The following is a 25,852-nucleotide window of genomic DNA, read 5'->3' as shown; positions in this document are numbered from 1 at the left end:
GCGCTAATTGCAGTTTGAGCATTACACATGTTTACGAGTACGGTACGAGTAAAGCATTATGTGCTGGAGAGGCAGTACTGAAACATAGTAAAATAAAACAAATCTATACTGCACTTTTCACTCCTACTCTTACAGTTCCGAATAGAGCAGCCAACCATTTTCGTAACAAAACATTAATTACCAAGCTTACGACGTGAAAAGTTTGGAAAACACTGCGACTGCTGACACTGAGCGAGAAGGAAATAATAATTAACACGCGTTCGACAAGAATGACGTTCAGGGACAAAATGGCGGATTGTCAAATGTGACAGCGCTATCTTGTGTTGCCAGTAGTGTAAACAGAATTACCCGAACGTCTGAAATTTCTTTCGTGAATCGGAAGATATTGCTAACGAATAATTAAAAATGATGTGTTATTGTAAAATTTAAGATAAAATACATATAAATGAAAATTATAAAATTATAAAGAAATATTTTAACTTATTAACCATAGATATAATGTACCCATGTAACATGTTATGTTGAAATAAAGTGGCAATGTTATTGTGACGTAGGCAAGTGACATTCTGGGAAGAGAAGACCATGTTTTATTAGACCATGTTATTGGTTATATTGGCCAATTAGCCCACCCTCCTTTAGAGGCGTTATTCACAGTAGGCGAAAATAATTACGCACTGTACAAAACTGGAGCGTGGATTTTGCAGGTGGAAGTTCGGATTGAATGTAGGTTCTGAATATTCCAAGTTTATCGGTGGGGTTGAAGTGAAAGTTGAAGGGCTTTGTTGATTTTTAGCACAATTGAAGCATAGCCGACAAGCGATTGAAAATACTCGAGAGCTGATTAAGAGGGCGAACTGTAACATTTCTTGATTTCCATTTTGGAGCTTGATTGTTCTACCTATGAGCAAGAAGTATGATAAAATTAATAGTATTTTATACAATCGTGATGTAATGGAGAGCTTTTCAGTCGAGTACCGTGTTTAGGCAACGAAGCTTGCTGAGTTGCCTAAGGAAGGTACGAGTTTGAAAAGCTTGATTATATCACTATTGTATACAATACTTTTTCTACGAGTCAACAAAAAAAATACTTAAAACTAGTAGAAGAATCATATATGTAGGTAAAAAAACCAAAAGTATACAGCTAAGATGCGCGAGCAGCCGCGATACATTCATACTCTTACGCGACCTGACCCCGCGCCCCGCGCCCCCGGCCGGTTGGTCAACGACACCTTCTCGTAACTCATGAGTACTACTAGTGGTACTTGCTCCGCGCTTTCGATTGGTCAATTTCATTATAGTTGACTAAACTGTATCGAAATGAATATTATAGTTGCCTAAACAATATCGAAATGAATATTATAGTTGAGTTGGGATCCCATAGTGAAAAAAGTATGCGATTTAACTTTGGTATACGAAGTCTTAATTCAAGCATTGCAGTCGACGAGTAGAAAAATTGTTTTTAGTCACACGGGCGACATGTGATGTCATGTCCACAGCTAAGACGCTGGCTTTTACGTGCGTAAGTATTTGACTCGTAAACTCTGATTATGATGTATTTATCTGACATTCAAAATTAAGGTTAACGCTAGAATGGTCCGGGTACGGGCCGAGGTAATACTATTACTTATTCCCGCCGGCCGAGGTTTCTGACGCCTACTTCATCTTCTATAGATAGCGTCACGTGATGACCGAGGCTTTGAAGTGGCTTTCTAGCAAAAGTATCGGGCGCCTGGGCCCGGACCCGGACCGTTCTAGCATAGTCATCCTTAACACTAATAAGCTTTTCTGTAGTTCTGTTTTCTTTGTAATTATCACAAATGTCCAGACTTCTACAGTTGAGAAGGGACATGAACCCCCTCGTCTGTCGGAAACATGTCTGAAGCTGCACGACTGCATGCACTGCTGCATGTCTGGATCTATCGCGGAGCATCGCCGACAGTGGACGGGGGCTTATCGGAGCGTCTTGGGGTTTAAGGGTGAGCCCTCCGAAACTTTTATTGCATCTCGCTGCACTAAAACGTTTTTATTCACAAGTACCGAAAACATCTGTCTAAAAATAATACAACATTCAATGGTCAATTTAATTAATCGTTAGCAAAAAAACAGACAAAACGTTTATAAAATGATACTGTGCATTACGAAATGGAAAGAAATGAGTGCTAAAACAAACATTTATAACAATTAGTGTGAAATATAAATGCATTTGTCACAAAAAGTTTTATTCAGAAATTCATATAAAATTAAAAATTTAGATTATAGGCTATTTATTATGTAGAAGAAACATAAATATCCTGTTACAGATGGTACTCAAACTTGAAATTGAAACACGACTGATTTATTTTCGAGCATTAAAGTTTTAAGAAAATAACTGCATAAGTATTTACTTATACGTTTATTTCTTCATAATTACATCGGAAACAGAGACATGTAATAAAGATGCTAAAAAAAAATTACTCGTATTAAGAAGCATCGCCTTAATCAGTCTTGCAGGCTTCGTCTGGCTGGATGGAGACAGTCGATGTTATCGCATCGGCTTCTGATGTTGAAGGAACAATGCCGTCAAGAGTTCCAAGATGCCCGGTTACTCTTGCAAGTCTGTATTGTAACTGGTCTATCGCAGGCATGTAACTTTCTTAGAAATTATGCCTAGCTTAGATTAACTGCAAGAGACCTGTTATGGATAAGTTCGCCTTTGTACACTTGTCTTATTCTTTTTTGTTATAATTGTAGCTTCTTAAAAACCATTTGCACCATTCACTAACCTGGAGTTACCATGGTTACCCAGTACAATTTGACACTGGGGTTAACGGGTTAACCCCGGATTAGTGGATTGGTGCAGGTGGCTCTAACAGTCCGCGGCAAGCTCAGTTCTCCATACAAACGTATTAGTTACAACACAACAACACATAACAAGTTGTTAAATCTGCGTCGGGCTCAATCATAATTATATTATAATTTCATTTCATTTATTCCTTTATAAAACATAGTTTTACACGTCGATTACAGTATTTCATATTTACAACTATTTATATCTAAATTACATAACAACACAACAGTCTACAGGTATATAATATTATTAAATAGGTTAAGATATGTCAGGTGATCAAAATAAGATCCAATTCCTAAAACAGAATTGGCTTCAGTTATGATGGTACTAGCTTTGATTTATGACCAATGGACGGATATTGAACGAGTAACAGGTAACATCAGTAAATAAAGGCAAAAAATGCAATTTTTCGATAAAATTGACAGGTTGATGAAGCATCGGGTTGGAGGGTGACAATGAGTCGGGAGGCTGAAGGGATATTCTGGAATAATAAAGTGTTATTTTTTAAAATTTCAGGTTAGAAGGCTTCTTAATATACTTGGTCAAGCAGATCTTGACAGTAGAAAAAGGCGGCAAATTAGAAAAATATAGGCGCGAAGGGACATCGTCCCATAGAAAATATGAATTTCGCGCCTTTTTTTACTGACAAGATTTGCTTGACCAGATTTACTTGAATGTTAGCCACATGCTTGAGCTCGTAGGCCTCGTAGCTCTTGCTACAGATAAATACGTAGCACACATTATGTTACCCCTCTACGAACGAATCGCAATCTTTGGGAGCATAAATAAGGTTGCGATGATTTAAGACAAGAGTTCCTATGACCATACATACTGTATCTATCATTAGATCAGCTCAGCATTGTCATTGAAGGAATTCAGTGTAAGTTAAAAGCTTGTAAAATGTAATCAATTCGTTAGTTAGGCCGATTACTTATTTAGACCTCCAGGATTGTGTCCACAACACAATCCATTTACAACTATTTTACTACCAATAAAGATCATTATTTTGGTGACCATTTTGGTGTGTCGTTTACTGTGTTAAAGTGGAATAAAAATAAGATTAAATTTGCGATTTTAAAATTTTAGATCAAGTTATTTTTTTAACATTGAATATTTGACAGGTTTGTCAATAATTCTTATAGTAAAGATATTCTATACCAACATAATTTTAGTGTTTTCGCCTCATAGATATTTGCTTTAGGTAATGTAGGTATACCCTACGAGAAGATAAAAGACTGCGCCTAATCCCACATCAGTCGCACACTCGACTCCATTTTCCGAGCAAAAATGGCATTGTAATTCTGTCAATCATGTCATACAAACTGTCTCCCGTAATACTCAACTCATAGTCACCGTACGCTGCAGTAACGAAGTGTGGCCTGAGATTTATGACATGACAGTGATTTGGCTGTTCACACTGTGACCAGCCCTTTTGCAACCTTTAACACGCTTAACACAAGGATACAGAGTCGATAATCGCTTTAAATAGCTGTTGTAATCAAATGCTAAATAATATAGTCTTTACCGTTTTTTGCGGTTGATAAAGTCTTTATTAGAAGGGAATAAAGTTAATTTTAGCGTATGCTGGCTGTTTTGAACGAGCTAAGGACGTCGAACAGTTATTGACTGTGAAAGCAAATTGATGCACTCTTTTTTATAAAAGGTTTTTGCTAAATTAAGCTCTCTTGTGAGTTATTAAGGTGCTATTTTGCGTGGTGCTTAAGGAACTGTGATATAAGAAGCTTGCGTGTTTGTTGAAATACAGATGGCAAACATTAGAGCGCAGAACAGAAGAGAAGACCGTTGGCAACGAGTAATTATGAAATATGTCCTAGGCGTTTTGATGAGCATCGTGAGGGAACTGACTAATTAAGGCGTATTTATCAGCAAGTAACTAGTCCATTACGAGATCAATTATTTGTAACGAATCAATATTATACAAAATATAAATTACTTAATTAGCGAAAAGCAGAGAGAGTGGATGGTTAGTATTTAAAATATTTAGTGTTATGGTATAGTTTGGTCCCCGCCGCCGCCGCCGCCGCCATGTCACCGCTCGCCCGCTCGCTGCTCGCGCTCGGCGCGCTGCTCGCCGCCGCCGACGCCGAATGCAGCACAAAGATGATAGGTAAATGCGAGGCCATCTTACCTTGCGGCAACCATAGGTTGGAGCGAGCACAGCGATCGGACCTATCGTTCTCACCTATGGTTGCCGCCGCCGCCGCCGCCGCCGGTTGCGCAATGTCGTGACCGGCTGTAATTGCTTACTATATGGCGATTCATCTGCTCGTCTACCTTCTATCATAAAAAAACTTCTGCGATATGTAGTTATTGTTTTTCTGGTGTTCTCAGGTTACGTAACGAAAACGGATACCGGCTGGAAAGTATATGATGCTGCTCCTGGAGGAGATGTCGTTTATCTTCCTAAGGTAACATGTATATATGTATACATATGTAAAACACAATCAATTACAAATATATAAGAAAACTAGCAACGTAGCTAAAACATAGCTAGTCTATCTGCCTGCGGTATTTTTGCACTGATACGACCTCAATTTCTTAAAAAAAAGCATAGTTACTCCCGTCTTAAATACCAGCAACACACTTGCAACCCCTCTGGAGTTGCAGATATTCATGGGCAACGGCAATTGCTTACTTGCAGCATTTTTTACTTTATTTTAATAATAATCATTATTTTTTTATTTCAATGTCTATTGTATGAAGCGGTTGAGTTTTAAAATAAACGTACCTATATTTATTGACTGTACCAATACCTATAATCTTTTTTGATTAATAGACCTACTACATAACAGATACAGTGGGCGAGAAGATAACTGCCTGCAATAAAGATCCGAACGCGCCGCCGCCGGTAATAGAGGTGGCGACGCCGACGCAGTTCTCACAAGTGACCATCGCGTGTTATGAAGACGAGTGCCCTCAGGGGTCCACTGTTAATGTAACAAAGTATATTGAAGACTATTTGGTGATGTGGCCTTAGTTGGACACCCTTATAGTTGATAATTACTTATATTAAGATAATGATGTTTAAAAAATAGGTGTTAATGTTATAAAATGTCTCCGAATTCTTTTGATTAAAGCGTGATTTCGTAGACAGCAAGTTATATTATTTTATTTATTTAAATTTAACCACGATTATACAAAATATATTCTACAATGTACGAACGGCGGACTTAGTGCGAAATGGCATTCTCTACCAGCCAACAAAACAACAACAATATGTTAGATAGTACATTGAAGAATACTGAGTAGTTCGGCCTCAGGATAAATATGTCTTGGACGCCGTCTGCGTTCTTACATGTAACAGTGTGACCATTGACCATACTCTACCAATTCACCATATACCTATGATACAACATGAATATAGAATACAACATTCTAGCAAATTGAAACAATTACAATATTATCTGTAAAACGCGGAAAAAACGTCTTTAAAAACTATATCTTCCTAAAATCACTTGAAGCCAATATAAACCTGAAAAACTCGTTAACAGTTTCGTGAAGAAACATAAAACGTACTACTTTTTGTTGCCAACTTTCCGGTCTGGTGCCTTAGCAAGCATTGACACAATATATTTACCTATCGATTTTAAACTTTATTGGAAGGACATAAGGTACAGTCGCCATTAGATAAACACCCCGGGCTCGAGTAACCCGACAAATCTAAAAAAGGTGTATTCTTGACCGCATATACCGAGAGACTAAAATGTCGTACAATGTTTTCTGAAATTGAACTTGTTTTAGTAACAAACGCCTTTTTGGCTGCGACACTGCAACTATGTGACTTGGTTTAGCTATAGGCAAGTACCTGACAGACATTCAAGTTTTAAAGGAGACTCGCAAAATTGTGTATATGTTATGGACCAAGTCATAAATCGGGCATTTTTCATAGTGCCCGGGCATTATGAAAAATGACCAATATGAGATGGCTAGGTATTTAACAATTAGTAATTATCAAATTGCCCAATATACATATATAGGTGATAGGCATTATGTAAAATGCCCGGGCAATTTAATTATTTGAATAGCAATTTTTGCTATTTATTAAATAATATTTGATATTCAATATTAATTTGATAATGACTATTCAAATAATTGAATTGCCCCGGCATTTTACATAATGTCCATCACCTTTTGGGCAATTTGATAATTAGTATTCAAATAAATGCCCGAGCATTTTATATAATGCCTACTCCACCTATTGGAAAATTTTATAATTTTAGTCAATGCTTTGCTCTAAATTAATCGCTGCATGCTCATTGGCATTGATTGTAGAAGTTTTTATAATAATTACAGAAACAAATGCTTTCAGATCAGAATCGAAATAAAACTACTTACTAAAGTGTCACACGAAACATTTTTCCTGCCACTGTATTTTGGGTCAAACGAAAGAAGCGTTTAGGTTTGTAGGATTCCATTTCGTCATTTTTAGGAGTTGGCATTTTCTTGTTACGACTACTGTATCTATTTCAATAGGTTTTTTATCTGCCGGGCTGGCTCATGATTGGCGCGACAATGTCTCGCGGCGATATAGACTACCCGTCCCTCTTTTATTAACATAGTTAGAAAAAGACGGGTAGTCTATCTCGCCGCGAGATACTGTCGCGCCAATCATGTGCTTGGGGTGCTCTGCGTAATAAACGAGATGAAATCTTTGCAAATGAACTTATACAACACCCCGCGCAAATAATGTTTTGGCGAGTTAAAGTGACAACCGTATGACAAATGTACTTGAATTGTTGTTGCAACAAAACTGCTGCGGCATCGATGCGAGCGCTGTCACTATCAATTAGGTACCTCAATAAAAAATGAGTGCCGCCGATAAGTTCGGAGCCGCATTACTGACATGGTTAGAACTTTGTTCCAAAATATTTATACATATATTTATTATGAGAGCTGATTTGACGTCCTACTTTCACTGTAGGTATACCAATGAAACAATCATAAATTTTTATTCACCCATTGCACCTCACGTTCCCATTTTTCAACAAAAAAACAACCAGCCATTTTATAAAATAAAACACGTTAAAAACTGACACACGCCGAGCCGCGAACAAAGCAATTTAAAAACAAAATACTTTCATACTCCACCAAATTGGTTTTCATTGAATCTGTATAACATTTAACGTTGTCCTGGTGCAACTTTTAAATTCGGAGCAGGAAATTGAAACAAAAACGGGACAGGTGTTTGACGATAAAATTAACATGTTCATGTTAACTATTTATTCAAAGATTACGTCTACTCGCCAAATAACTATGTCAACTAGCCAAATGAAACTAGACCCTACTCATAGTGTTGTGTTCCTGCCGGTGAGTAAGGTTGCCAGAGCTCAACGAGGGTGCGACGTGTTAGGGTTGGCAACGCGCATGTAACACCTCTAGAGTCGCAGGCTCAGATCATCTTCTATGATCTGAGGTCGCAGGCGTCCATAGGCTACGGTGACTGCTTACTATGTATCCTTATTTGCTACCGACGTAGGTCGTAGTATAAAAAAGACTATAAACTGGAATAGATGACACATTTTACTTATTTTATATCGTCGGATGATGATCCCTATGGCAGTTTCTTCAACTCTCTTCTGGATGAAATACCCCACAGAAAATTAAAGGCTAATTAAGATGACTCACACATTCGAAATCCCTAGCAATGGACCTTAAATCAAGGAACCCTTAGGGTAAAACCACCTATTCCTGCCCCTGAGCCGTCAAGCGGCACCCCTAAATCAGCGCCATTACCCACCCCGTATATCTCGTCTTTACCCTAACTTTATGCGGTAAATATTCTTAATGTACGCGTTTCAGTGCTTTGGAGTAATTTATTTTATTAGCGTTTTTTACAGTTCAAGTGTAATTAAATTGCTTTATTCTTATTTAATTGGAGTTTGTGAGTTAACAATGTTTAAATCATTGTAAGCCTTTACTCGATAGGTATAACAACACTTACTATCCTATTAACTATCTTAATTATTATCCTATAGGCTATAAAAAGCGATCTTTTCCAGACAACCTTTACCTGTGTGTTATAAATTTCAAGGTCTTATCTTCAAATGCAAATACATTATACTTTTTATTGCACCTCAATAAAAGAAAACAATAATAGAAAGAAAACAGCAGAACAATTAGGGGTAAACAACAGGTGGTTTTATCGCTCAAAAACAAACTAAACCAGACAACCATTATCTCTTCAAAGTTAAAACTTACTTACAGCTTAAAAGCTGTGTGTTGTCTGTCAATACCTATACTTAATAATGTAACTGTTGTAAAAAAATGTATAATATACATATTTCGATAAGAATATCTAGGTAACAACACATTTTTCCTAGATTTGTCACTGTTTTCTTGGTCTAAAAAACACACAAGTATTTCGTACAAAGAAAAGTTTACTCATTCCGCCGTCGCCATTATTTTGCAACTCCGCCGTCGCGGCCACATTCGTTGTGGACGTGCACTTAGTGCTGCGGTTGCCAGGCAATAAACGCTCTTACGCTGTAGATTTACCGCTGACAAAGATGCCGTGCCAACTCAATGTTAGGGCATTTAAATAGACTAATGTTTTATGTTAGACGATAACTGGAGCTATATATTAGTACCTTCACTTGTTACAGTAAAAGAGAAGCCAAGAACTTCTCGTGGCATTGCAGTATGGGGGTTCTTAAAAGTATTGGACTCTTACCTACTTATAGATTACATTGTATATTTTATTTGTAATTGAAAAAAATATTTATTTGTAATTCTAAATTGAAAATTACATGTTAATAATACTTAAAATATCACAAAATCACAAAGAAATCTACCTACTTAGATAGTAGGTATTTTAGTATTAAAGGTTTCTAAAGCGTCTCACTCGCCCGTCAGTGCGTCTCGCTTACGCCAATACGTGTACCTACCTGTACGGGCAACTATGAGCGAAATGCATGCGCCACTGATAACTAAATTACATTATTTTGATATCAAAATGTACGTTCAAATTAGCCTCCTAGTCGAGTTAGACCTTATAAGATAATCGAATTAGGTTGCAATTTAAGACTAAAGTATCCTTGTGAATGAGGCTGAATCATCTCATTTGTGTTAAGTGTAGCGCCGGAGCAATTTGATTGCTCACAACTGTACAGGATGTGCCCAATACACGTATTACTATTAATAAAAAATTTATTTCTAGATTACTCACTTGACTGGCGCGTATACTCGTAATTTAGTGCCATTCTCGCCGCTGCGACCGCCGCCGCCGCCGCCGCCGCCGCCATGTCGTCGCTCGCTCGCTCGCTGCTCGCGCTCGCCGCGCTGCTCGCTGCCGCCGACGCCGTTTGCACTTCAAACGTACATGGTGAGTCTTGGTATAACCCTAATTTTACGGTTTAACATACGTATTTGTAGTCACTCGTGCGAGATGTTGCGCAAGTGACTAAAAATACGGGAGATCACGACTCACGACAGCTTAAATCGAAGTCTTGATATTATTTGTTTTCTGAATTCTAATACCTAGACTTTTTAATAATATTGCCAGTTTTCATTAATAATTAATTCTTTTGTTCACAGGAAACGACACAGACCACGTGGAACTTTTAGGGCCATTTGAAGTTTCTAGTTTTGAAGCCGAAAATGGGAAAGTCATTAACATTGACGACGTAAGTTTTATCCCTACTATAATAATATCATAAATGTGAAAGTAACTCTGTCATTCTGTTACCTCTTCACGCTTAAACCGCTCAAGTCTCAGCTCAACCGATTTCGATTGAATTATTAATATAGTATGAGGCCTGAGGAAGAAAGACGAAGTGGCAGCCGGTACCTTAGTTACAATAATGTTTTTTTTTTGTTTAATACGCAGTCCTGCGGATTCGGAAAACCAGTAGGCGTGACAATAAACGCCTGCAATAGCCACTCCAGCCGCACGTTCTCGGAAGGACTCCCGCCACGTCTCAGCTCCAACATGACCCGAGCGGAGGTGCGCTGCGAGCCCGGGGGTTGTCCTTCTGGAGTCCACGTGCAAATCATACAGTACTGTACTGGGACATATGTCGCTAGACCATAAATATACGAAAATTATAATTATACTGCTGAAAAGATTTTATTTAATTGGAAAGACGTAAGAGAATACATTTGTTTAAGGCCATGACATACTATACAAATCATTAACTGCTCAATTTGGGCATGCAATCAATTTAAGCTCCACTGATGGGCAAAAACCATTAAACATTTATGTATTATGTATATGTATGTATAATATACATTTTAGTGATTATGTATTACTTTTGTTGTCATATATTCATATTCCTTTAATCATCAAGTTACTAGTTTTACATGTCATAGGTGTAATATTAATAAGTACCTAAGTCTAAGTATGTCAGTTTAATCACAATTCATTAAATTCACACAAAGAGATTTAGATTACATTTTCAACATACGATTATAAAAAGGATGATGGTATATATGGGCCAGGTCAGCAGCGATGGGCAGGGCGCCGAGCGCAAGCAGCGAGCAACCGAGCGAACGACGAACTAAGCGCGCGCTATCCGCTCTGGCGGCGCGCGGCCCGGGACCGAGAAACATGGAACGACCTCCTTTTTAAAAAACGCATTTACCTAAGTAAAATGTTAATTTAAAAAAAATATATAATAATAATAATAATACATTAGAACATAGCGTAAAATGAATAAATGAAAATACATTTCCTAGTTTAAGTTTAAGTATCTGAATACTCCTAGCAGGGCTGGTAACCCATGGAGTTTATTACCACGCCTCCTTCTACTCCCTTGAAGGAGAGGCCATTTTAAGGGTCAATAAAATTAATTCGTTAAATATAAAATAAATATTATAATATAATCAATAATGAACGTAAATACTGTAAACAATATACTAAGCATGTTAATATAATAAATGGCTATTCTGATTCTGATTCTGATATATGGGTCAGGTCAGCAGCGATGGGCAGGGCGCCGAGCGCAAGCAGCGAGCAGCCGAGCGACATAGCGGTGGTGGCGTCGGCGGCGGTGGCATCACGCGGCGACATGGTGGCGGCGGCGTGGATGGTGCGCTAACACCGCCGACTACATTATATTTTCCGGATACATAAAAAAAATTAATATATGGATGAAATATGGAAAGTATGGATTTGGTTTAAATTCATATAATGAAAAAAAAAGTATAAATTATAATGTTGAAACTTTCCTACACAAAAGGTATGGGACCGTCGGGTGCTTTGACAGTTTATTTTTACGCGCCCGTATGGAAGGTAGTGTCAAACTGATCATATTCCGTGACTCTATTAGCTGTGGTAAGGTAAGTATAGCTTTCAACGTCTATCATGAACCAAATGTCAACTCAAAAAGTTTGGTTCTGTTTCATAATATTAATACGTCCACAGGAAACTATTATGATAACTGTATTTTCTCCAATAAATAAATTAACAGGTAATTGTACATTAAAAAAAAAGGTAATATGATAAGTTTGCTGTGGACGTATTAATCATCATAATATCATAACTATACTCTGGTCGCTAGAACCAATATATTGCGGCATATAAATTGAAGATGAACTACTCTTTTTCTTACGCTGCGCCACTACAAATCGAGATGGAACAATCGAGAAATAACCAGTTCACCGGAGCGATAACGGAGACAGTAATTGGTCAAACGGCCATCTCGGACAATCTCGCAGGCACAATTAGTCTACGACTGCGCTGCTCAAACTTTAGACATACAGGAGTCAACAATTTCTCATGGCATAAGTCTATAGATAGCTTATTATGTTTGAGTACTTTACACTTTTAAATACTTTTTAACGATGTTTAGTTTAGTTTAGTTTATTTATTTCATAATGATAAATTACAGTATAAATTATTCTTACGCTAATCTATATGAATTTACATTATGGTCGTCAATAATGTAGCATGCAAACGTATAATTATAAAATGTCAACAATGATAATCAAAAAACAATACAAACTAGTAACACTAACAATTTATAAGATAAGTTCAGAAATTTCAGAATACGTAAATAAATAACGGAATACATGTCAAACAAAACTTAAAATAAAATTAAAAAATTTTTTTTTCTTTAAGTAGGCCTCAAGGGTACTTTCACGTGTCAATACAACATTTATAGTGATATCATAATTTTAATGACATGAAAAATTAAAAATGTAGCCGCGAAGAGTTGACTTCCCAAAGAAAATTTTAATTTCTCGCCTTTTTCTACTGACAAGTTGTATGTGTGTAGGTATACTAGAAATGTCTACAAGTCTGTAGGTTATTTAAAATACATTTTTACCAAACATGTTAACACAGTCAACAGTGAATATATGTCAATAAGATTTGGAGGAGTAAAGGCTTTCTTAAAATATTCCTCACGATTTCTTAATAAATCAAAACCCACGATCTCCCGTTTAAAGCCGCACTCTGCATAATTGATTCGTCATAACAAATTATAATCTAAACATCTACCTAACTATTATTGTGTACATTATCTATGTGGGCTGCACTCATTATTAATATCACATGTAATGTGCAATACCACCACATAAAGTTTGAGAACCACTGCAGTCTAGATAGTCCAGGAGCCAATTAAAAATATTTCCGTTAAGAAAGAGGGATTGTTTCAATGCTCGCCTTTCTGAAACAAACCGATTTTGACCCTCGTCCATTAACATTAGGATGAAAATGGCTCGCTAGTCTTCAAATAGTATTGCAAGGTGAATTGAATGGTAGAAGTGAAAATATTGAGTTGAAAATTGGTCTTGTGTAGGGATGTAGAAACTTGTGATTGGGTCTGGATGAGAAAGGTTAATTGTAACCTGTCGATTAGTTATGACGGATAGTAGTTAGGAGTTACACAAACCCGCCGCCAAGAAGCCGCTCCCATACAATCGAAGCCCTCTCATTTTAAAACGACAAGCTTAAATTACATGACACGAGCTTAAATTACATGAACTAGGTACTAGTTTAAAGTTTTCGTCGTTTTGTTTTACAAATTTAAATGGGAATCATTTTATAAAATTTGTGAATGAAATAAGCATCAAGCTCAAGTAGTAAACTCTAAATCTCAGTTTATGCGGCTGAACTTTTCAGATTTCAGTGAGTTTTCTTCAATCTTTCATATTTCAGCATTATACAGATGTAAGTACTTAATCTCCCTAGTGCTGCATTTAATCATCTTAGATGCTGTATTCAAAAACTACTTTATTACCTTGAGAGTTGATACATCCAGTTAAAAGTTGATTCTCAATGTCGCAGGACTCTTGAGTCATAACCTAATATGTTTCATTTAAGACCTCGTAGGTTCAGGTTCTTCTCTCACTCTCACTGGATACGTGAGCGAGATGGTTGTGCGTGCCGGGTTCGCGGATATATCATGTTTTTGAAGCTTATCGGGGTTCGAATCGATATAAATTTATTAAAGAAATGCCGCAAGATTACTTAGGTATTAAAATTTTAGCAACCGTATTGTGATCCACATAAGCGCTACGATTTTTGAAAAACTCTGTTGGCTGAACCTACTGCTCCTTAAGCAGAGATCAACGTTTTATTAGACATCCTAAAAGCCTGGGTTATTATGAATTGCAGCTCAGATTCCAAGATTCAACGCAAATACCCTTTAAAGATTTGTTTAGTGCTTCCAAGTTGCATTAATCTTATGAATCTTGTACTTACTTAATTGTTTATTTTGTTGGGTTTATTAAGGTGAAAGCTCTACCGAGGTAAATGTTTATTTAACTTAAAATAAATTAACTAATGCACTTCACCATTAACGGCCTCCGTAGCCTAGTTGATAGTGATCTTGCCAACAAAACAGGAGGTTCCAGGTTCGATCCCGGTAAGGGCATTTACTTGTGTGTTTATCACAAATATTTGTTTCTGAATCAGATGTTTTCTATGTAAGTATTTATACAACACAAGCCTTATCAAGCTTACTGTGGGGCTAGGTTAGGTTGTGTAATATTTTCCTTACAATATTTATATTTAGTTATATTTTATATAGGTATTGACATTTATATATCATATTTCCATTCGCCTCTCTCTAAACTGCGATAGCTATATGCACGACAGTGGATACTATTACTTATTCTGTGACATGGGGGACAATATGTGTAATGTGCAGGAAATACTTTATTACACCCGCGATACATAAAAATGATTTACAAATGGTGATTCCATTTTTTCCTTTTGAGTTGCGGAACCCTAAAGAGCAGTCATATCGTTTTATCTCACCTGAAGCCACATTACTCTAAGGTCCCGCCGCGGACCTAACATAATGTAAAAACTTTCCGCATTAGAGAGAAAGGTGCTCGTTTATAGCACTAGGCTTCACTTACCCAAATGGCTTAGTAAACGTTTATGTACTTACTGTAGCAAATTTCATGTTTTGATGTCTAACTTTAGTGCGTTCACAGTTTTATGTAGCCGCAAAAAGGGTACTGTGGTTACCTAGATAATGATGGTTAGGATATTTTCAATTCTCGTGTGAGGTTTTTAAATTAAAGGAAAAATAACGGCGCCAAAATCTAGACTAGATATATATACTAGAAAACCATTCTTTTTAGTATATATATTGTAATAGTTAAATTCTGGGTAAAATAAATACTTTGACGTAGGTAGTACTAGTGTTCAAATATTTCAAATAGAAAGTTACAAAGGCTCATAGATATAAAGTTTGAGGCATGAATAGAATGAAGCGGTGATTTGGCAACGGAAGCTTTAGTCATTTATTATAAAATTACACTAGATCTTAAGTTTAAAACTTCAACCTCAGGGCGTAGCCAATATGACAAAAGTATATCGACAAACACCAAACGAAAAAAAAAAAAATCGGGATGACAGATGCTACGAAGTCACGTGACTATTTTCTTTCAGTTTTTAAGTGTCTATCGGTATTTTCTTTCAACTTAGATAGGCCGAAAAAAAAAAAATTGTATATTAATGAAAACTACAAAAGTTACTTGTTGCGAAAGTATTATTTAGAATAAAAAAGCAGCTTTCACAAAACATGATAAATGTCTCAACATAATAGATTCTGCGATACGAGAGTGAAATATGCGACGGGGTTGATCGAAATGTCGATTGCTATCAATATTGTGCGTTGTGCCATTATATTTTATATAGGTACACTCCGTAACGTTTTTGGACAAGCATTTTAATTATTTAGTTTTGTTTTGTTTTGTATTTAATTATTTACGTACGTACGAGAGTATTGAGATAATGATGTCATTGTCTCAATAGTCACGTACGTACCTTTTAATATTTATTATCCTAATTCCTTTTGTTTTCACTAGGTATTTAGTTTTAGTAATACTGCAGTAGTACTGCTGGCGCAGTCTGAATCCGAACGGTACCTTTTCCCGACAAGTTTTGTTAGTAGACATAGACATAGACATCATTAATTGGTAATAAGGTATTCCGTCACAATTTTCAAACTTATTTCTACACATCTTAGGTACATCTATTATTTAGGTACACCAATTCGATATTACACTATTACTGAAACAATTGCTTCCAAGGAACAGTTATCTGAAACATAAAATCCTTTCGTGTAATACACGTCACAAGACGTTCCGACAAGCTCCGTTCAACTGTACAAGACACGTCATTTTCTAAATTGCAGTGTTACCATTGTCACGAACGACCGAGTTTTAGAGCGAACCAAAGTTACGAGATCTCTATGCGTGTTTGCTGAAAACGCATTTTTAAAGATTCAGGCCCGATAGACAACATGCCAATCGCTAACGAAACGCAACTGTCACTGTCACACTAATATAGAAGAGTGATAGAGAGACACAAAGCGATTCGATGGCGAAGCGATAGCGATTGCCACCTTGGCTAGGCCGCCAGGTTTCGCCATTTAACAGTACGTAGCGTTAGCGATTGGCATCTTGTCTACGGGACCAGCCGGCCTAGGTACTAAGGTGACGACCGCTATCGCTTCGCCATCGATTCGCTTTGCGTTTCTCTATCACTCTTCCATATTAGTGTGACAATTACAGTTGCGTTTCGTTCGATACGGAGCGTTAGCGATTGGCATGTTGTCTACGGGGCCAGTCTCATCGGTCGATATGGCCATAGAGAAAAAAAAATACATAGAGTGCTCACTCCGTACATCAGTTTTAGTACCAAAAAGACTATTAGCATCTAGTATCGAGTAGCGGAACTATTAGTACTGCTACTTGACAATAGATGTAGCACCGACCGGAAAGTCTTATGCTGTTGAGATAAGACTTTCCGGTCGGTGCGACATCTATTGTCAAGTAGCAGTACTGATAGTTCCGCTACTCGATGCTAGATGTAGACACTGAAATTAATAGTCTGAACTGATGTATGGAGTGAGCACTCTTGTCTTACTTATTTCTCTATGATATGGCCCGCCTGCTGGTTACAGGAAATTTGTATAACGAATGCCGTAGTCCCCTTTGGGGGAATCACTATGGCTGATATATTTTCGTTACTAGATGTAAAAAAAATAGCGAAAAGAAATGTTACATGCATACAAAATCTTTGGCTCGGTAAGCTATTGTATTGACACTGTAATAGATAGAGTCTTGCAGCGGAACGAGCATTCACAAAACATCACCGCTTATTCTTTCAAAATACCAGTATAACAGAACTGGGCCATTTTATTTAAAGTTTAGTTTAGGAGGTTTGCCCCCGGGGCTACTGTATGGGGTTCTTCAAAGAGGGAGTATACTGATTTAGAAAGAGTCGGCAACGCGAGTTGCAGGCGTCTATGCTATATACTTACCGTGAGGCGAGTTTTATGCTTGTTTGCCACCTATGTGATATTACAATAAAACCGGCTGATAGCGAGTCAAACTCGCGCACGATGGGTTCCGTACCATTACGCAAAAAACGGCAAAAAATCACGTTTGTTGTATGGGAAAATTCATCATCTGTGAAAATTTCAACTATCTAGCTATCACGGTTCATGATACAGTCTGGTGACAGAGAGACGGACAGACAGACAGACGGACAGCGAAGTCTTAGTAATAGGGTCCCGTTTTTATCTTTTGGGTACGGAACCCTAAAAAGTAATAGTAGTTGAAATGGCCGATGGAATGGAAGGGCGGGAGAGTGGCATACAGTTAGTCACATTTCTTATTCTCCACCACCTGGCGTTGACACACACCATACATGCGGTGGTGCGACTTTACTTGTTACAATTCCGGTGTAATGCCGGCAGTACACACTCGTAGACACCCCGAGACACGCTGAGAACGAGTGTATACATATTGCGCCCTTCTCGTCTCGCTCTTACGTCGTCTCGTACGGTTCAAGGAATTTAATTTCCGTACTATTTCGTACCTTGTCACAGTGACAATAGTATGAGGTCCCTAGCTACTTTTATATTGATTGTCACTGTGAGCTGTGACAAGATACGAAATGATACGAAAATTAATTTCTTAGACTGAACATCACAATGTACGGTCGTTTGTGAACGACGCAGTTCGATTAGATGGACAATTTGCTGCGATAGGGGAGACCGGGGGAAATAGGACACCGTATATCTTAGTGACGTCGCGTTATGACGCACCCTCCAGCTTATTTATTGTGAGACTGAACGGTGAAATTATTATACTCGTCGTAAGTTGGGACTTTTATTTATTTTAAGTTAAAAAAAATGTTACAGGATAAAAAGTTCATAATCATAATCATTATTAATAATTACATGTCAAATAAGGACTACAATATGTAGGTATTATATATAATATACATTATTCTTATTCTATGACACAGATTTATAAGTAGAACATCTGCTCGAGGAACCAATTTCAAAGTCTAATTTTAAACATTGACACGCGAAACCGCGTAAGGGGGTTAGTAAAAAGGTAAGGTTAGATTGAGTACTTAATGTTAGTGGGTAATAATGAAAGCATACTGCATAGCATGATATGACACGTTTTAGGGTAAAATATTTAACCTTGTAATATTTATTCCTTATCCGTCAGTTTTAAAACTTTTAAAATGTGTTTCTTAGAATGGGACAAAATGTGATAGAGGTTTACTGAGTTGTATGAATAAGGAGGAAATAAAGACAAATTATTAAAAAAAATTGAAATTTACAAGCTATTCAAGCTCTTCGGCTCACAATACAGCGTGACATGAACAATGATCAGCTCGTAGCACGGATGGGGGTTCTCCTGCGCGCAGTTAATGTAAAGGGGGGAGAAGCTGCCGGCGCCGAGCGGCAGGACGGTGGGCGGCCAGGAACCCACGCTGTCGCAGGCCGTCACGTTCTCGCCTACCCACTTCTTCTGCTGCTTGAAGCAACCCTGTCAAAAAAAAGTTGGGTTGAGACGAGCATAAATTATTTTTTCTAATTTTTATATATTTATTTCATTCTTGTCTTATTTTTAACTAGCGACCCGCCCCGGGTTTGCACGGGTTAACAAGTTATACATAAACCTTCCTCTTGAATCACTCTATCTACTTATAAAAAAAAACCGCATCAAAATCCGTTGCGTAGTTTTAAAGATCTAAGCATACATACAGACAGACAGACAGCGGGAAGCGACTTTGTTTTATACTATGTAGTGATGATTTAATTAATTAAATGAATATGCACTTACATCGGCAACATAAAGGTAATCATGTGATCCAACAGTTCGTTTTGGCATCTGAATCTGATCTCCTGTTTTGCGTCCTGCAACAAGAATCATATTTCAATTATAGAGTTATTTAAATAACAATTAAAAAAAAATACAACTTGCGTGGGACACTAAACGGGACCGCCACGGACCACCAACACGTGCTCCCGCTGAAGTTCCCGTGAGTGACTCGTTTTAGTTATCGTATTTTCTATAGGTACCTACCATAAAATAAAATAAAAAACAAATGATTTTTCCTTAAAAATGTTTTGTTTCCTTTTTTTTTATTATGAGCCTGTTTAAAATGTTGTATTTACCTAATTTTCTGCCGAAGAAGAAGAAGAGTTTGATCCAATTCACCTCGGTTTACCCTTGGGTACTTACCTGGGTAAATTATATTTTGAGTATCTTCTTTAGTTTATAATTTACAAGAGAGGCCGTGCGTGTCGGAGGATCGGCCACCTCGTGACCTGAATCGAAAACTTAAACAACTTACGCCTTTAAGCGCCTACAGCGCTAAGTAGGTAGTCTACCATAAAAAGATAAAAGTATTACATTATGCTCCCCACCAATGAACGCTCTGTGCTGCCCCCTACAGTTCATGCATGCTCCCTAAACTCACCAAGCATCAGCGTTGAGCAGTGGTAGTCAACCTTCGTGGTAGGAGCCGTGATGATGCGAGGGACGTAGGCGGCCGAGCTAACAGCGAGGACCGCGACGAGCGAGGCGATGACCTGCATACTGTTAACCCATCATGAAGATCCCATGTTAACCATATTATAACAAAATATCTGGGAGACCGAGCTTTGCTCGGAAAACACATAATAACTCAAAAATGCGCGTTTTCCCAGAGATAAAACCTAGGTAGATCGATTTTTCGCCCCCGAAAACCCCCACATAGCGAATTTCATCGAAATCGTTAGAGTCGTTCCCGAGATTGCCGAAATATATAAACATATAAATAAATAGGTACATAAATATACAAGATTGCTCGTTTAACCTGTCGAATCCCACGATATGACGTCACCATAAGCGTTCTGGTTCATATATGAGCCGTGGGAGCTGACAGATTAAAGGTATTAGATAAAATATTGATTGATTGATTGATTGAATAATTAAGCAATAACAAGAGCTTAAGGAAAAAGCTTAAAACATATATTAAACTACACATATGGGGTTCAAGTAAGCAGGGTAAATTGTTTTACATTAAGTGTAGGTAGAGACACAATAGGTATATCTCTACTTGTAAAGCTATTACAGATTGATGGTTACTTATGCGTACTCCCATCCACTACTTTTGACGCGGACTGCGCCGTGATGGCCTTTTTAGGGTTCCGTAGCCAAATGGCAAAAAACGGAACCCTTATAGATTCGTCATGTCTGTCTGTCTGTCTGTCCGTCTGTCCGTCTGTCCGTCTGTCCGTCTGTCCGTCTGTCCGTCTGTCTGTCCGTCCGTATGTCACAGCCACTTTTCTCCGAAACTATAAGAACTATACTGTTGAAACTTGGTAAGTAGATGTATTCTGTAAACCGCATTAAGATTTTCACACAAAAATAGAAAAAAAAACAATAAATTTTTGGGGTTCCCCATACTTCGAACTGAAACTCAAAAAGTTTTTTTTCATCAAACCCATACGTGTGGGGTATCTATGGATAGGTCTTCAAAAATGATATTGAGGTTTCTAATATCATTTTTAGGGTTCCGTAGCCAAATGGCAAAAAACGGAACCCTTATAGATTCGTCATGTCTGTCTGTCTGTCCGTCTGTCCGTCTGTCCGTCCGTATGTCACAGCCACTTTTCTCCGAAACTATAAGAACTATACTGTTGAAACTTGGTAAGTAGATGTATTCTGTGAACCGCATTAAGATTTTCACACAAAAATAGAAAAAAAAACAATAAATTTTTGGGGTTCCCCATACTTCGAACTGAAACACAAAATTTTTTTTTTCATCAAACCCATACGTGTGGGGTATCTATGGATAGGTCTTCAAAAATGATATTGAGGTTTCTAATATCATTTTTTTCTAAACTGAATAGTTTGCGCGAGAGACACTTCCAAAGTGGTAAAATGTGTGTCCCCCCCCCTGTAACTTCTAAAATAAGAGAATGATAAAACTAAAAAAAATATATGATGTACATTACCATGCAAACTTCCACCGAAAATTGGTTTGAACGAGATCTAGTAAGTAGTTTTTTTTTTATACGTCATAAATCGCCTAAATACGGAACCCTTCATGGGCGAGTCCGACTCGCACTTGGCCGCTTTTTCTAAACTGAATAGTTTGCGCGAGAGACACTTCCAAAGTGGTAAAATGTGTGTCCCCCCCCCTGTAACTTCTAAAATAAGAGAATGATAAAAGTAAAAAAAATATATGATGTACATTACCATGTAAACTTCCACCGAAAATTGGTTTGAACGAGATCTAGTAAGTAGTTTTTTTTATACGTCATAAATCGCCTAAATACGGAACCCTTCATGGGCGAGTCCGACTCGCACTTGGCCGCTTTTTTGCTCTTCAGATAGTTTTAACTCACCTTAAATAGTGTATTTATAGTTTGAAACGAATCAGAGTTACTGACAACAGATAGTGTTGACGACAATCACCGACTACACACAACAACACTGTAGTGTTGTCGGTTGACACGTCGCGGTGATTCTGTGAACTTCCAACTAATAATGGCTACTGCAAAGTATAAATAAAATGTTAAGGGTTAGCCTTAATTTTTGCATAGTTTTTGTCATTTTTTCAACAGCGAATTTATGGAAATTTTAAGGGGAAGTTAAAGGGGCTGGTGGTAACTACTGGGGCACCACTTTTTAGCCTGGCAACATAGGGTTTCTTGAAGCCTAGGAACACTACTACAGGGATCAGAAGTCACACGGCAGTCTAATAATTATGCATACGACACAGTTCTAGAGGCCCTGGTCTATGAACTATTTTATCTGATTTGAAATATTACCGTTTTATCTATGCGTTTTATAGAGTTATTTTTTCACGAAAATTAAAAATAATCTAACACTAAGGCAAAGGAATTAATAAATATTTATTTTAAACTTCATTACACGTACAAAAGGTACAAATGGCGAACTTAATGCCTTGTGCGTGGCGTGGCATTATCTACCAGTCAACTATAGGGCCAAACAGAAAATGTCAAAGAACTTTTATAGTTTGGCAAGCCATTTCCGTCAGTAGGAAAAAGCAAATTTCAAAAAAATAATCGAAAGATAGAAAATTAAAATCCTCCCCTCCTCCCCGCCCTCCCATAGAAAATTATAATTTCGCGCCTTTTTCTAATGACAGAGAGAGTTTGCCAGAGTACAGTTAAATACTTTCCGTTTTTAGGGTTCCGTACCCAAAGGGTAAAAACGGGACCCTATTACTAAGACTCCGCTGTCCGTCCGTCCGTCCGTCCGTCTGTCACCAGGCTGTATCTCACGAACCGTGATGGCTAGACAGTTGAAATTTTCAAAGATGATGTATTTCTGTTGCCGCTATAACAACAAATACTAAAAACAGAATAATATAAAGATTTAAATGGGGCTCCCATACAAGAAACGTGATTTTTGACCGAAGTTAAGCAACGTCGGGCGCGGTCAGTACTTGGATGGATGACCGTTTTTTTGCTTGTTTTGCTCTATTTTTGTTGATGGTGCGGAACCCTCTGTGCGCGAGTCCGACTCGCACTTGGCCGGTTTTTTGCAGATAAAGCAGATAAGATTTTTCATAATAGGGTATTATTGTTTTGTCATATGTTAACTATCTGTAATTGTATAATGACGTATAAAATGTAAATTTTATGAATAAATAATTGAAATTGAAATTGAATTGAAATATTGAGAAACCTGGCCTTAAGTCGTTATGCTATCAAGAGGTCTTTATCTCGGGTCTGGGTGCTATTTTTATTCAATAAACAACTTTTTATGTACCTATAAAGGTAACTATGTACATATACCTACGGTAAGATATTACTTTGTAACTTTTTAACTTCGATTCATCAAGATAATTTTACTTATACCATGGTGGCAAACAATTTCACATACCACGCCTCTCATCTGATTAATTTTTTGTCACTGATAAATGCACGTTATGCGTGCAAAACATACAAACAAATATCAATTACGTATGTGCTAAACCATTCATAACTGCCGTATCTAAAAGATCCATTACACTCTTCAGTTGCTGTATATGTAAGGTACCAATTGGTGCATTTCAATACAAAGTCTATTCACGCAATAAAATACCACTTACAAAATGTACATTTACTGCGAAGGATTAAAAATGTTCGAGATTGACCCGGGCGCGGGTTTTAATGCAATCTCTTTTATTTACTGCACAGAATTACATTCACTGCACTCTGGCTGCATTGTGTAGGGATGAAACAGAAGAGTAACTTTTAATCGCATAGACTAGTACGGCTACCATCAGTTTGGCACTGACATAAACTCCGTCGAGAACGTATTTTACTTTCTATACATCTCGCTCGTACTCGCATATTAGTGTAATCGAGATGTATAGAAAGTAAATTACGTTCTCGATAGCGTAAATGTCAGTTTTGACACTGTCAGTGACTCATGGTACGGGCTCAGTATTTAGTCCATCTCTTCCATCCAATATTAGCATTAACTAGTACATTTTAGATTCCATTAAATCTCTTTGCTATAATAGTGCTTACCTCCGGCAAATGCCGCCTCTGGCCTCTGCAATGGTTTACCTGTTTTCATAATTAAATTATTTCTAGAACACAATTGTTCCGTGTAAGAGAAATCATTGTGGTAAGGGAACTGAACAATTGGGTCACAGGCTCCAAGCTGGCAAAAAGCGTGTTATACTTCTGAATTGGTAATAGTGTTAAATATCAAATGATGGAAACAACAACACCCCCAACGCGTGCAATTTTTTTTTATTTTGCAGGAAATCTGACGCTGTACAGCCTGTATAAGTAGGTACTTACTTATCAAAGTTTCTATGAAAAGGTGACCTAATATACCTAAAGGCAGGCATCGTCCGGTTATGTCTCGCTACTGCCTCCATTTTGTTGTGACAAAAATACTCCATTTTAAAAAGCAATTTGTTTACTTAAGATATTATGTTTATTTAAAGCCGTACTCTAAATTCCTTGAGCTTGTAGTTTTTGCATGCATTTCTGGAAGTCGTCTCTTGTTTAAACATAGTTCGATATAAAGACTTCTTTATACATTTATTATTATTTTAATTATACAATATTGTGTTACATTACAGAAGACTGTTCTTACGCATTGGTTAATATATTATTTATGGAAGCATTTAAATCCTGGTAATACATAAGATTTTGTTATAATCCAACGGTTATTTTAATTGCCATGTTGCTCAATACGATATTAGATGCTAATAAAATATACCTACTTAGTACAAAATTTCAAATCAGTTAAATAAATAATATTATGGGAGAAACTTACACAAATCGACCTAGCCCCACAGTAAACTCAAGTAGAATGTGGTTGTACTCTAAAAAAACTAAACACTGTCCTTAATTTAATTAAATACAACCTCTGAGTAAATTAATATTCAAGTAGAAAAAGATACAGAGAAAAAGGCAAAGTAAACAAATTGAATTCATTTAGGTTAAAATCGCAAATTGTTTTTTATTACTTGGCGATTTTCGGTTTTGTAAAGTTGACGCCTACAACTAGGGAATAAATTAAACTATTTTGAGTTTTATTATAACTTGGAGGTTATTTATTCCGAATAAAATAAGTAAGAATGTTCAGTAAAAGAATGATATAGTTCAACTAAGCAATTTCTCTCTTTTCTCAACATCAGAATTCCAATAAAACAAATCTTCTAAAACACTTACCAAATTGGCACTACCTTAACTAAAAATATAGTGTAACATTATACCCCGTGTTTTATTAATACCCCTCACATGTCGTCAATCTTTGTTACTCCCCCCTACTTTACCCACCCCCACTCCCCGCTGTGAACCTGAGAGCTCACCTTAGTTGAAGGCTTTATTTGGCCGTTTTGCTACGGCAGTAAGATAGGTACAGTAGGTGTGTCAATCTTATACCTTTAAACGAGCAATTCTTGTATATTTATTTATTTATTTTTATATATAATCAAACATATCGGGGATGTCGGAAACCGCACTAACGATTTCGATAAAATTTGGTATATACATTTCATTATTTTTTGAACAAAATGTAAGCTTACAGTTTTAGACCAAATCACTTACACGCTAGTAAAAACAGATACGTTGTCAATATACATGCTAATTAATCAAGGACAATTAAAAACATACAAAAATATAAAATCATGCGCATAAAAATGTCATACAAATTAAAATTATAATTTTACTTACACTCTAAGAAAACAGAAATAGGGCAAAACAATAAAAATAAAGTAAATTAAATGTCAAAACAGATTAAGGACAATCATGAATCTTACATGTTGTTACC

The 25,852-nt window shown here is 37.0% G+C and overlaps 3 protein-coding genes across 3 annotated transcripts; 2 read left to right on the top strand and 1 right to left on the bottom strand.

The window, feature by feature from the left end:
- The first annotated feature begins 4,820 nt into the window (after positions 1–4,820).
- On the top strand, positions 4,821–5,845 carry LOC134648543 (uncharacterized). The gene is made up of 3 exons (XM_063503063.1): positions 4,821–4,955; positions 5,180–5,256; positions 5,625–5,845. Exons 1-3 carry the CDS (start codon positions 4,874–4,876, stop codon positions 5,823–5,825), a joined length of 360 nt encoding a protein of 119 aa, XP_063359133.1. The 5' UTR covers positions 4,821–4,873; the 3' UTR covers positions 5,826–5,845.
- A 4,222-nt stretch (positions 5,846–10,067) lies between these two features.
- Positions 10,068–11,883, top strand: LOC134648199 (uncharacterized). The gene is made up of 4 exons (XM_063502682.1): positions 10,068–10,169; positions 10,382–10,470; positions 10,674–10,843; positions 11,760–11,883. Exons 1-4 carry the CDS (start codon positions 10,088–10,090, stop codon positions 11,881–11,883), a joined length of 465 nt encoding a protein of 154 aa, XP_063358752.1. The 5' UTR covers positions 10,068–10,087.
- A 6,996-nt stretch (positions 11,884–18,879) lies between these two features.
- Positions 18,880–21,993, bottom strand: LOC134648376 (uncharacterized). The gene is made up of 4 exons (XM_063502904.1): positions 21,952–21,993; positions 20,037–20,155; positions 19,397–19,470; positions 18,880–19,099 (listed from the first exon to the last, which is right to left on the bottom strand). Exons 2-4 carry the CDS (start codon positions 20,152–20,154, stop codon positions 18,887–18,889), a joined length of 405 nt encoding a protein of 134 aa, XP_063358974.1. The 5' UTR covers position 20,155; positions 21,952–21,993; the 3' UTR covers positions 18,880–18,886.
- Between the last annotated feature and the right edge of the window lie 3,859 nt (positions 21,994–25,852).

The sequence above is a fragment of the Cydia amplana genome, chromosome 5 (assembly GCF_948474715.1).
Source record: "Cydia amplana chromosome 5, ilCydAmpl1.1, whole genome shotgun sequence".
NCBI classification, from domain to species: domain Eukaryota; kingdom Metazoa; phylum Arthropoda; class Insecta; order Lepidoptera; family Tortricidae; genus Cydia; species Cydia amplana.
This window is presented reverse-complemented; position numbering and strand designations above follow the sequence as displayed.

Excerpts from the sequence above, each read along its gene's own strand:
- LOC134648543 (XM_063503063.1), top strand. The coding sequence starts at position 4,874 with ATGTCACCGCTCGCCCGCTCGCTGCTCGCGCTCGGCGCGCTGCTCGCC. Across the intron at positions 4,956-5,179 it reads ATGCAGCACAAAGATGATAG|GTTACGTAACGAAAACGGAT; the intron begins GTAAATGCGAGG and ends TGGTGTTCTCAG. Across the intron at positions 5,257-5,624 it reads ATGTCGTTTATCTTCCTAAG|ACCTACTACATAACAGATAC; the intron begins GTAACATGTATA and ends TTTGATTAATAG.
- LOC134648199 (XM_063502682.1), top strand. The coding sequence starts at position 10,088 with ATGTCGTCGCTCGCTCGCTCGCTGCTCGCGCTCGCCGCGCTGCTCGCT. Across the intron at positions 10,170-10,381 it reads TTGCACTTCAAACGTACATG|GAAACGACACAGACCACGTG; the intron begins GTGAGTCTTGGT and ends TTTTGTTCACAG. Across the intron at positions 10,844-11,759 it reads GTCCACGTGCAAATCATACA|GTCAGCAGCGATGGGCAGGG; the intron begins GTACTGTACTGG and ends TATATGGGTCAG.
- LOC134648376 (XM_063502904.1), bottom strand. The coding sequence starts at position 20,154 with ATGCAGGTCATCGCCTCGCTCGTCGCGGTCCTCGCTGTTAGCTCGGCC. Across the intron at positions 19,471-20,036 it reads CTGCTCAACGCTGATGCTTG|GACGCAAAACAGGAGATCAG; the intron begins GTGAGTTTAGGG and ends TTCTTGTTGCAG. Across the intron at positions 19,100-19,396 it reads ATTACCTTTATGTTGCCGAT|GGTTGCTTCAAGCAGCAGAA; the intron begins GTAAGTGCATAT and ends TTTTTTTGACAG.